General features: G+C 38.2%; 1 protein-coding gene across 4 annotated transcripts in view; it reads left to right on the top strand.

Annotated features, from left to right (window-relative positions):
• ZYG11B (zyg-11 family member B, cell cycle regulator) overlaps positions 1-1,638 on the top strand; it is a 75,802-nt gene extending 74,164 nt beyond the window's left edge. For 3 of the 4 annotated variants that reach the window (XM_027108520.1, XM_027108521.1, XM_027108523.1), the window contains one exon: positions 1,012-1,638. In XM_027108520.1, the coding sequence (XP_026964321.1) occupies positions 1,012-1,202 (191 nt within the window). In that variant the 3' untranslated portion in view covers positions 1,203-1,638. The remainder of the gene's footprint in view (positions 1-1,011) is intronic. The other variant, XM_027108524.1, reaches the window with a different exon arrangement.
• Positions 1,639-13,066: the final 11,428 nt, after the last annotated feature.

Here is a 13,066-nt window from a genome sequence, read left to right as displayed (position 1 = left end):
CAGAAATTAGAACAGTGGTTACCTGGGATGAGGGGTACAGGGGAGATTGACTTCAAAGGTGCACAAGGAAACTTTTTAGTTGTTGAAAATATTCCATATCCTGATTGTGTTGGTGGTTACACAAGTGTATACGTTTGGCAAAACTCATAAAACTAGATTAAATTAGGTGTGTTTTATTGTGTGTAAATTAGACTTTATGACTAAAACTAAAAAAATAAACTTTATAAAGTTTATATATGACTAAATAAATATGACTAAAACTAAAAAAATAAACTTTAAAAAGCGTGTGTAAAAAAAGGCAAAAGGAAAAAAATATTTGAAAATAATACTGCATGTACAATATGACTGCTATTAAATATTTATTTATTTATTTAGTTTTGGCTGTGTTGGGTCTTCGTTGCTGCATGCAGGCTTTCTCTAGTTGCAGCGAGTGGGGGCTACTCTTCATTGCGGTGCACGGGCTTCTCGTTGTGGTGGCTTCTCTTGTTGCAGAGCACAGGCACTAGGCGAGTGGGCTCAGTAGTTGTGGCTCACGGGCTCTAGAGCACAGGCTCAGTAGTTGTGGCGTGCGGGCTTAGTTGCTCCGCGGCATGTGGGATCTTCCTGGACCAGGGTTCGAACCCGTGTCCGCTGCATTGGCCGGCGGATTCTTAACCACTGTGCCCCAAGGGAAGCCCTAATTTTTTTTTAACATAGGAAATGCATAAAAGTGTAACAGTACCCATCTTACTCATGATTTGGGGGTCAAAGAAGATTGTCTATGTCTTATGGTTATGATTTTTATATATATTATATATTATATATATATATAATGGTATGTGTATTATCTATGATCTATGTGTGGGCCTTGTAGTGTAGGCATAACATCATTACAGAGATGTTTTTCAAACTCTAACTTATGTTGGTGAACAATAACAAAACAGCTTAAATTTAAGCAAAAAAATAAAAATTATTCCACAAAAAAACAAATTAAGTTTTTTAAGGAAAGCTCTTTCTCCTGTTTTCTTTCAGCCTCAAGGTATTGCAGCATGCTGATTGAGGAAGGAGGATTGCAGCATTTATACAACATCAAAGAACATGAACAGACTGATCCTCATGTCCAACAGATTGCTGTGGCCATCCTGGACAGCTTAGAGAAACACATTGTACGCCATGGAAGACCACCTCCCTGTAAAAAGCAGCCCCAGGCCAGACTAAATTGATAGCTATAGGTAATTGGATAATTGAATCACAGAAATTCTTTTTGTGATAGGTTCACTTGGAATATCTTACCCTCTCTGATGTTTTGGGGGTTTCTACAACAAGAGTCATAAAGTGAGTATGGGATTGATAATGTACAGTACTGCCCATGTGAACAGTCTCTGATTTGTCTTGTGATTTTTAACTTATCAGATGAGTCTCTTCCTTGATCATTGCCTTTTAGGAAAATTTCCACATCCTTCAGTGTTTGAACTTACTTGTGCTTAAAATTCTACAGTTTTATGAGGAAGTTTGCACGGACCCTTAGGCCAGACTTTTCTGATCTTAAAGTCCCTTCAGTCAATTTGCAGCTTCAGATAAGCTGTTAACCTGATTTCTGGCACTGCTTCAGTTGTAAATTTTATATTGCTTCTGTATAAAATGCCTTTATTCTCTGTCTGTGTATCTTTTATAAGATGTCCTTCTTAGTGTGAAAGAATGGAAATCTGAGTCCTCTCCTTGTGAAAGCTACTCACTGGCTGGTGCTCGGATGGCTGGCAGAAAATATATTAAAAAGAAAAACTACTAAGGGAAAATAGAGTTTAGGAACTGGGAAAAGGTCTGCTCTTGTGGTATATAGTTTTTAAACTGGGACTGGCTAATCTTCTGGGGCCCACCCCTCCTGAGGCATTGCGCAGTAGCTTGTTCCTCATATTTATTCCTGGAGGCAAGGGTTGCTGCTTCCTACACAGACTGCTGGTTACTCTCTAGAAATATTTCCCCAAGCACCACAGTTTAAAATATTACAGCATTCTGCATTAAAGATTAACTGTCTGAATTTCTTTATGTCATATTGTTGTGAAAATGTGAATTTTACAAAAATCGTCTCTTCCTCAAACAGACCATCCTTTTACCTCTATTTCAAAGTCATTTTGTTCAGTGGAATAGAGACTACACATGGTATTACCTGCTCACTTAAAATACAATTAACAACAGTAGATTTTGCCATGAGAAGTTAATTTTCTTTTCTTTCAGACTACATGTATCTTAATATTTTCATGTTGGGGAAGGATATCCACATCTCACTGCCAAAAATAAACAAGAAGAATTAGACTACTGTTAAATGTAATGATTCTAGTTGCAGTGCATAAAAGGAAATATTTTGTGATGGGTTATTTTTTAGACAGTTGCCTTTCCTTTAAGAGAGTTGTTACAGTAAAGAATCAGTTGTCAATAATGGCAGTTGGGAGGCAGCAAGTCACTAAGAGAGTTATTTTTCATTAAACAAAAAAAAAGGCAAAAGATTTATACGATCTGAAGAGAAACCAGAGTATCCACCTTAAATTTTAGTTTGTGAATAAAGTTAACCTGCAGTCTTAGATGACTGCATCTTTTTCATAGATGGCCAAAATGTTTTCAATAGAGATTTTAAGTAATACGTTTAAAATCATGGTGATTATTCAGAAGCATTTTTATTTAGAAAGGAGCTGGCTCATTAGTATGCTGATAATATTTTTGACATACACATTTCATACCACTATCACAGTAGTCATACTTGAATTATTTGGTACTCCTTCACAGGAGTGAAAACTTAAACTAAATGAAAATAGATATTTAGAATCATTAAAAACCATATTAAATTATGGGTTAATTCTGACTTAACCAGTTTAAGGAATGTTTATAGGTGTGAGATAAATTTTCACAGATTATTTCTATTTCAGAGGAAATGGAAAATTCTTTTAAAAATTTCCCCCTTTTTCTGGGTTTTAAATATCTAAGGCAAAATGTAGAAAATAGGATGGCCTACAAAAGCTTGGAGTCGCTAGCTATGTAGAGCATTTCTAGGTCTTCTAGCTTGTGTAGTAGTTAAGGAAAAGCCTATTTGAGAAGTTTGGCTTCAAGTTTCTATTGTATCCTATTCAAGACAAAAGTACACGTTCCTTCTAGGCTAATCCTAGGTTTTTGTCTTTATGAATTGTTTTCAAAAATGGCTAAAAATGTATGGAAAACAATAAATCCCTTCATTACTCAGAATAACTTGTTGATAGATGAAGACTCAAATATATTGAAATTGAAATTGAAATTTGCTACTTTGAGCACTGGTAATGGCCAGATACTTTTGAATCTTAAAAGCAAAATAATTAGGCACATCCCAAATATATAAAAAATTTAGTGCCTTTGTGGTTGGGATAGCTCTTAAAATTGTGTATCTAATTATGGCACTGAATTGTCTATAAGGTCTTGAATCTGGCTATAATACAGTATATATGTATATGTATATATACATGTATATATATATATATATAAATTGAAATTATGAGGTGTAACTGGCCTGTCTCTACAGAAAGAATCTATTAGGCCTCCCGTTTGCATTTGTACACTAGAATGTAACAGAACTTGGTGCCTTCAAGGGTTACCTCTTCAGTGGCTTAGAGGTGCTGTTTCAAGCACAATTTAGACTAGGATTGAACCACTCATTGCTCAAATCATTGGTGTGCTCAGATATTGCAAATTATCACTACATCAGTCCACAAGCAACAGCAAGGTTTAGATCTACTAAAGGAAAAAGGAAATAGATCTACTAAAGGAAATGGGAAATGGAATTAGACTTTTTAAACTATAAGGACGCATGTGTAAATTTATTGAGTAAAACAAGAACAGTCTGAAATTAAAGCAAAAATAATTAGGGTATCTCATTCTTTCCATCAAGTAAGTTTTGCTGTTCTCTTTATACTCTAAAAAATCATTTTTTCCTTCTGCAGTTGAAAAGGAACGTAAATCAAATCAAGTAGTAATAAGGGGTTAATTTACTCTCTGGCCAAGGACTCAGTGGTTACTGATCTTAGTTGAGAATTAAAAAAGTCATATCAGACTCACAGATCCAGGAATTGACCTTAAATATTGCCGCTCCTCACCCTTGGACAGAAATGCCGTTTAGTGGCACTAGTCAATTTAAGTGAATTACCCAAGGTAGAGGTGAATCCCACAAAGCAACTATGGGAATTTAATTTCATGATATCTTTTGTTTGCAAGCTTCCAAAGAATCAAGGATTCATGTTTTAAAATATCGGTGCTGTATATCCAGCCTAGGAAGTTGATCTTGCTAGTGGGACCTTTTGAGTTGGCCCTTTTTCTCCCCAGTCACTTTCATTTGGCTATATTTTAAATTATGCCATGCTCAAGATAGTATTGGGCCATCATCTAGACCTTTGGAGCACATTTTGATGAAAACATATTTTATTATGGTTCATTATGTGCTAAATTAGGGTAGAATCGATTAATGAACCGTGGTTTTGGCTTAGTGCTTTAAAATGCCTGACACCCCACCCTGTCCCCCCATAGAACAAGGTGCAGCAATACCCAAGGTTGAAAAGAGGTCATGAGTAGCCAGGGAAATAAACTTACTTTGTTGTATATGTTGAAACCCACCCCTCTCCTGCCCTCTAATGGTCTGTTTACATTATTTGGTTATTGTGCAACTTTTATCTTGAGATAAACAGTATTATTAAACTGAAGGTGTAAGTTAAAGGCAATTTCATACTGTTGGCTGACGTGGGCAGTTTCATCTGTATGTTACTTATTTGGGGGCTTTATATGGCTAGGGCTTCAGAGTAGTGTTCCGAGATAGCTTACAGAGAGGTTTGCAAACTTATGGTTTCCCTCTCAAATCCATTGTAGCAGTTTCAAATGATTGTGCGGATATTGGATATTTAAATTTTACCATTTGCTTTGTATTGACACATTTTTCATTTTTTGTATTAACTCACGAATTGTTTATTTAAGTAATAATGCAAATCCAGACTTCATCCAGTGATGAAAATAGCGGTATGATAGGAAATTTTGCTGAGTGTGCTTTAAATGAGTAACTGCTTTATCTTTTTTTAGTATTTCATAGATTTTGTGTGACATGTACACTCCTAATTATGCATTCTTTGGTTTCCAAATCTTAACCTAAGACATTCTTATGTTAACTGATTGATAGCCTGAGAGAGAACTTTCTCTGCCTGTTTCTCCCCTCCCCCAATTTTTTTTGGGTAAATTGTGGGAAAATCAATGCTATTTCTCGTTTCTCTGGATGAAGCAAAGCTCCTTTGGACAGCACAACCTAACTGCATAGCTAGATAGAATGGCTATCGAGAATATTTAGAAAATCCAAATTTATCAAATTATGAGAAATCATAAATGTAGTTCATTAATAATATGTGCTTAATTTTGAACTTATTTTGGAAAATTGTTCAAATTGGGTTCTTTTAAGCTTACTTTAATCAGCTTAGAAGCAAGAAACTACTTTGCTAATGAAAGCTGAGACATACTTTCATAAAAGCAGGAAATTCTTGAGAGCATTTAAAAATGGGAGGATGTTATGTCAAGATTTATACTTTCAGACAGAATAAAATTTTTAAATCCCTGACTTTTGTAGAATTCCCGCTGTCAAATTCTCACTGACTTGTGAGTATGGAAAAAGCTATCTTTTGCTTGAATTCTGATGGAAGAGTTTAACTCCTTTTAAAGGATATGAAAAATTCATTGGAAAGTGTAATGTGTATACATTTCAAAGGCTGTCAATTGTCTGGACTGAAGGCACTCTTCTTACTGTGGCCAGATGAATGGGAGTGTCCTGTACATGAATCATGGTGTTTTAAATCAGGACATCACTTAGGTATTACTGTTGTGTATACAGATTTTTGTTTTGGGGATTTTTTTTTTTTTTGGCCTAAATAAATGTTACAAATTTTATGTAAAGTGTGTCTTGTCTACATTTATTCTGGGCATTTGCTTTAAAATTTAAAACTAATGCTTCAAGATTCAGATTCCTTGGTCATCGGTTTGTAACAGTTGCTTTCTGGAAAAGGCCAGTGGGTACTATTTATGTGTTGGAACTTGCATAATTTATAAATCCTTCAGAGAACTTAACAGTTTTGTGGAGAAGAGGAAGTGTCAAATAAACAGATAAATACTACATAACACTGTATTACAGACCAGTCCACGGTACTTGTTATAAAGCCACAGAGACTATACCTAATCCAGACTGGGCACCCATCAGACAGCCCAAGAACAGTTCCTAGAGAGCATATCTAGGTTGACAGTCATTCACACAACTATTGAGATAATTAACTGATATAATATATATTGTATGCGTGCATTTAGTGAGGGAGGTTACCAAAAAACAAAGTATAATATAAGAACCCCATGACCAGGAAGAATTCTTAGTGACTTTAGTTTCAGAAACGTCATTTTTATAGTTGAAGAAACTAAGTCATAGGTAAAATGACCTTGCCCAAATCACACAGCAAGTCAGTAACAGACTCTGCATTACAATTCTTATTTCCAAATTTACAATCCAATGGGCCCCCTCTCCCCCTATTATTGCATAATCGCATGAGATTGCTTAGCTCTTAGGGAATATGTGATTAAACATCAAATGAATGGTACAGAAAAGAATGTGCGCCAGATGGTCAGAAGTGGAAGTTGACCATCCTTACAGATGGTGTAGGGCAGCATTAGTGTTTAGATGCTATAGAATTGTTAATGAATGATCACTACAAATACTAATGCTTCACTAATACACAAACATGAGATTAGATGTGTTAGTGATAGGGTTTTTAATAGTAGTTTTATTATAATTTTTATAATATTAGCTTAAAAATTTATTTTATTTATTATTTTTGTTTATTTATTTATTAGTTTTGGCTGTGTTGGGTCTTCGTTGCTGTGCGCGGGCTTTCTCTAGTTGCCACGAGCAGGGGCTACTCTTCGTTGCGGTGCGCGGGCTTCTCACTGCGGTGGCTTCTCTTGTTGCAGAGCACGGGCTCTAGAGTGCACAGGCTTCAGTAGATGTGGCGTGTGGGCTCAGTAGTTGTGGCTCGCGGGCTCTAGAGCACAGGCTCAGTAGTTGTGGCGCACGGGCTTAGTTGCTTTGCGGCATGTGGGATATTCCTGGACCAGGGCTTGAACCCATGTCCCCTGCATTGGCAGGCGGATTCTTAACCACTGTGCCACTAGGGAAGCCCAGCTTTTCTTAACCTTTTATTGTCTCCAATAATTCACTCAATACTAACATGGTATTACTATGGGCCATACATACTGAGGAAGATAAATACCTTTGGCCAATATTTAACCAAACAAGTTGTTGAGCTGTGTTGTCTATAGCCTATCTTCAAAAAGACAAACTCAAACCTTCCAACATTCTTCCCCTCCCCCACCCTTTCTCACAGTTTTTATTATGTAGATCAACCCAGTCTCTTGGCTAAATTTAAATTTCTTCCTTTCCTCCTGATTATCTTTCCATCTTCTATTCCCCATTCTTAATCTGCATCATAAGACTCCAGTGCACAGCTCTGAGTAACTGCATAACTCCTCACATTGAGAAGAGTAGGTGAATGGCAGAAACCATGAGCACTCACATTAATCATTTTTGTCTTTTTATAATTTAAGATTCTAATGCAGTCTGAAAATTCAGCCTATAAAAGAGCAAGTCATAGGGTGGGCGTATTGACTGAGCCCTTGGCTTCCAGAAACCAGACTTCACAGCAGGTTTGGGGAAATGATACCAGTGACCAGATGTTGCAGATGAATGGCTTACTCCTGTGCATTCAGTATGACAGCTGTTTAAAATCATCTTGCAATAACTCAGTCAAGGACTGTCACTAGAGAGTGTCTCTCCTAGACTGTGATGAGGCAATAAGAGCTAAGAACAAAAAAACAACAAAAAAGCCCTCAGCTCTCCTGTTACTTTACATAAAAACACATTACAAAAGGAACTGTTTTGGGGCTTCCCTGGTGGCACAGTGGTTGAGAGTCCGCCTGCCGATGCAGGGGACGCGGGTTCGTGCCCCGGTCCGGGAAGATCCCACATGCCGCGGAGCGGCTGGGCCCGTGAGTCATGGCCGCTGAGCCTGCGCGTCCGGAGCCTGTGCTCCGCAACGGGGGAGGCCACAACAGTGAGAGGCCCGCGTACCGCAAAAAAAAAAAAAAAGGAACTATTTTCAATGACATATCTAGAGTGTGATTGTCATGTTTGAATGCGGAGATTAAGGAGTTACCAAACACATTTTCTACCTTATTCTTGGTCTCATCAATTCAGTCTTAAATAAAGCCCTTTCGAAACTGGATATATTATGAGTAATGAGTCAAGTGCTGTATTTAACCCTCAAACATCTTGTAAGGGAAGATAATTATCCCCTGTTTTACAAATGAGGGGAAGCCTAGTGAGGTCAAATGAGTTGCCTCACATCACACAGATAGTAAGTAGAGGAATTTGTAGATTAAACCTAGATACTGTTTTAACACCAGCGTCCCCACTCTGAAGAATGTTTGCTGCTTTGTACAATCTCAGTAGTGATGTCTTTGAATAAAAAGACAAATGTATAATCAAAAGCCCTCTGAAACTGGTTCATGAAATAAACCACATTATTGTTTGTGGGTACTAGCAATGGATTTAGAGTCTTCTCTTTTCAAGACCTATGGGAACAGATCAACTATAGTTTAGGATTTGGGGGTCAATCAATTACCACTATGCGCCAAATTCTATTGTAAGGGGTCTACAATTTCAAATAGCATTAGTTATTCAGTACATTCCAATGCAGTCAGAAAATACATCGAGGCAAGCACTATGCTAAGCACTTTTTTTTAATGTATATTTTTTCAACTAAGCCTTGCAACAGCCTTGTAAAGAAGGTAATCATGGGCTTCCCTGGTGGCACAGTGGTTGATAGTCCGCCTGCCAATGCAGGGGACACGGGTTTGTGCCCCGGTCTGGGAAGATCCCACATGCCACGGAGCAGCTGGGCCCGTGAGCCATGGCCGCTGAGCCTGCGCATCCAGAGCCTGTGCTCCGCAACGGGAGAGGCCACAGCAGTGAGAGGCCTGCGTACCGCAAAAAAAAAAAAAAAAAGGTAATCATTACATTTTATGGATAAGGAAATTGTGAGGTATTAAATAACTTTGTCAAGGTCACAAGTTATTAGGTTTCAGAGTCACACATGAGACTTGGATCTGTCAGACTCTGAAATCTATGCTCTTAATCACTGTGCTATAAAGGGGAAAAACCAATTTTACCATTAAGGACAATCCCAAATCCAATTTAACCATTAAGGCCGTTCCCATGCACACTTTTGGCCTGTCTCAGAGAATGGAGACCATTGACAGCTTTCCAAGTTTATGATTTTCAACCTCACGGGCCCTCAGTGTCATTATTGTAGTGGCTCCTACAGTAAAACATAAGATTTTACAAATTTGGGGAGAAAATTTCCTCCCCCAAATAATGGGGCTAACGAGACCAACAACCCATGAAACTGATAGAGATAGAGGTTACTTCAATGTGAAAACATCTGAACATGGCTTATCTAACTAGTATAGAGCTTCAGGAGAGTCAGCTGCCACAAACCCCATTTCTAGGGAGGTCTCCAATCAGAGAGGCACTGACCTTGGGCATCAGGACATCTCCAAATAATTGTACAAACAACACTCATAACTTTCCATCCTTTGAAGCCCTAAACCAACTCCCTTGTCTTACTAAGCCAGGATGTAAACCTTTCTCCATAGCTGTACGAGGAGTTACTTTCTACGTAGGATATTCCACTGTGTGTAACAAATTTTTCTCTGGTTTATCTGTTCTCAGCTAATTTACAGGTCTCCTTCCACTTCCAACAATCGGACCTAAGTTGGTAGAGGAGTTTTTCCTCCCAACAGGGTTCACAGTAAGTTCATTAAAAAAAAAAAAAAATCGTTAAAACCAATAAATAGGAAGACATAATGTCAGAATAAAGGACAGTACTTTAAATGGATGCATGTAGTTTTATATGTATCACTTGTCCTTATTTTACTCATTTTGATGCCCACCTGTGATAAAGACAAGAGTCTTTGGATCAGCCTTAGGGAACCATTTCCGTAGTTAATTTGGTTCCCCAGGAGTGGTTTCTCTTTCTTCAAGTTCACTACTTCAGTGTGTTACCTTTTACTAATTAAGTTAGTAAAGAAGGAGACTAGTCAAGAGGGCGCTCTCTGAACTCTAGGCTGCCCCTCCCTAAATAGAGGCAACCTTTTCTTTAGGGCCATTGATGATTTGTACTCCTCTGTGGTTCCAGTTTCTTTGTTTCCTAAGCAGGCTCTTTCTATGATAATACAGGTTTTACTGCTGATCACTACAGTAGAAGAAATAAACCGAATCTACAGACATAGATAAGACAAAGACTTAGTAGCTAGTCTTTGTGTTTCTGATGCCCAGAAAGAGATAAAGACTTGATCAAAGTCACAGAGCTTCAAATGACCCTTAGAAATCATCCTGTCTACTTGAGAACACAAAAATAACACATGGGGTGTTAGACAATCTCTTAGTTTTTGAAATTCTGCAAGTTTGGTATTATTCTTTATTTAGCTCACTTTCCAGAAGAGGAAACTGAGGCTCATAGGTTAAGTAACTACCCAAAGGTAAGGTGGAGATGGAATCTGAATTCAGGCTTTTTTGACATCAGAGCTCATGACCTTTCCCCTATACTTCATGCCAACAAAGCTAAAGAAATTTTACAAAGTCCTTAAAGATATCCAATCACGATTTAAAGAAATCTTGACTCTGGTTTCCTAATTTCATTTCAGAAGTTTAATTTCTTGAAACTTCCCAATTTCTATGTTTCTGCACTATCCTTCCCCTACCTATTCAGAGTTTTCAGGAAAAGGGTGGGGCATGTCAGTGAAGGCTCTCTAAAGGAAGTGACATCTCAGTGAGATCAGAAGGATTAATAGGAATTACTTAGTAGGGGGAGGTGGCATGGACAACAATGAATGTGCAAAGGTACATTTCTAGAACTGAAACAATTTCAGTACCTAATTTTTTTTTAAATTTATTTTTGGCTGCATTGGGTCTTTGTTGCTGTGTGTGGGCTTTCTTTAGTTGCAGCGAGTGGGGGCTACTCTTCGTTGTGGTGTGCGGGCTTCTCATTGTGGTGGCTTCTCTTTGGTGCAGAGCACAGGCTCTAGGTGCGTGGGCTTCAGTAGTTGTGGCTCGCAGGCTCTAGAGTGCAGGCTCAGTAGTTGTGGCGCGTGAGCTTAGTTGCTCCGTGGCATGGGTCAAATGGGTCACTTGGGTCAAATGCTGCTGAACAAATAAGATGAGAGAGGAGTGACAACTGAATTTAGCAACTTTGAAGTTGACAAGAACGGTTAGTAGAGTAGCAGAGGTGAAAGAAAATGGTAAGAGAAAAATTGGAGACAGCAAGTGCAGACCACATTTTGGATAAGTTTTGCTCTAAAGGATGGAAGAGATGTGAGGGCAATACCTGAAAGGGAAATTAGGTCAAAAGAAGTGTTTTTTTGTTTTTATTTTAATTATGGGAAAAATATCAGCTGGTGGGAATGATCCAAGAAGGAGGGGGAAAAATGATAATTCAGGAGAAAGGATGTTGCTGGATGATGTCTTTGACTAAGCAAGGGAAGATGAGATCTATTGCACAAGTCCAGAGTTGGCCTTAGATAAGGGTATAAATAGTTCATAGTAATAGGACGGAATGCAAAGACAGAGAGCCTGTACTGGTAGGTGGGTAGATGTGATGGGGGTAGCTTGGAATATTCTTTTTGATTCTTTTCTTTTTTCAGTGAAAGAGGAAACTGACAGTATGGTTGGGGGAAGAGGTGTTGGAGAGTTGATAGAAGTTAGGAAATAGTCCATTTAATGTACTCTAATATAAAATAAAAATTAAATTTAAAAAAGTATACCTGAAACTAACACAACATTGTAAATCAACTATAGTCCAATCTAAAATAAAAATTAAATTTAAAAAAGAACATTGATTGGATTTGGATTTAGAAAACTCAACTTTGACTCCCAGGTTTTCCGCGCATCAGGTAGGTAAAATTTAACTTGTCTGTTCAATCCCTCAGGTAGTTCAGTTTCTCTGTGGGTAAAATGGAGATACCTAAGGCCTGGGATTTCTATTTGTATGAGGATTAAATAAAAGAATAAATGTGAAAGGAAAGCATTTTGCAGTTATTTGAACTTGAAAAATAACTTTAACATTTGAATCCACTTATCAAGGACTTGTTTCATTACTCATTTTCATGTGTTTTACATAATCTTTTTTTTTCTATTTTTTTTTTGTCGTGCAGCTGAGGGATTTCAGTTCCCCTACCAGGGATTGAACCTGGACCATGGCAGTGAAAGCGTGGAATCCTAACCACTAGACCACCAGGGAACTCCCTACATACATTATCTTATTTAATCCTTATATTAACCCTGTGAGATAAGGCATTCTCATCCCATTTTACTGATGGGGAAGTTGAGCTTCAGAGAAATTAAAAACCTTGTCCAAGGTTCACAAGTTAGTAGGTGGCTGAGCAGGCATTCCAAAGCAGGATTCAAATCCAAGCCCCCTACTCTCAATAACTATCCTTTTCCAAGACATATTTTCTCTTAAATTAGCTAAAGTGTACTAATTCACTACTCTCTCAGGGTTTCTTTCTTGCAGCAGGTTAGAAGGGTCTTCTCCATACTTTTTAGGTCACAAGAAAGCTGAGCAGTTCAGTTTGTGTACTTACTAGATCAGAAGTGGTTTTGATATTTGATTCATCCAATGTCAGTAGAAGGTGAAACAGAGGTCTGATATAAGAGAGGTACTGTTGCCAGATGTGTAGGAGAAAGGACTTTAAAAAATAGATTTCAAAATGTAGGGGCTTCCCTGGTGGTGCAGTGGTTAAGAATCCGCCTGCGCTGCCAATGCAGGGGACACAGGTTCGATCCCTGGACTGGGAGGATACCTCGTGCTGCGGAGCAACTAAGCCTGTGCGCCAAAACTACTGAGACTGTGCTCTAGAGCCTGTGAGCCACAACTACTGAGCCCGTGTGCCACAACTACTGAAGCCTGCATGCCCTAGAGCCCGTGCTCCGCAACGAGAA

Source organism: Aethalodelphis obliquidens, unplaced genomic scaffold (assembly GCF_003676395.1).
Source record: "Aethalodelphis obliquidens isolate GAN/ISIS:26980383/991018 unplaced genomic scaffold, ASM367639v1 scaffold9, whole genome shotgun sequence".
Classification (NCBI taxonomy): domain Eukaryota; kingdom Metazoa; phylum Chordata; class Mammalia; order Artiodactyla; family Delphinidae; genus Aethalodelphis; species Aethalodelphis obliquidens.
The sequence above is the reverse complement of the archived record's forward strand: the minus strand, read 5'-3'. Positions and strand labels throughout refer to the sequence as shown.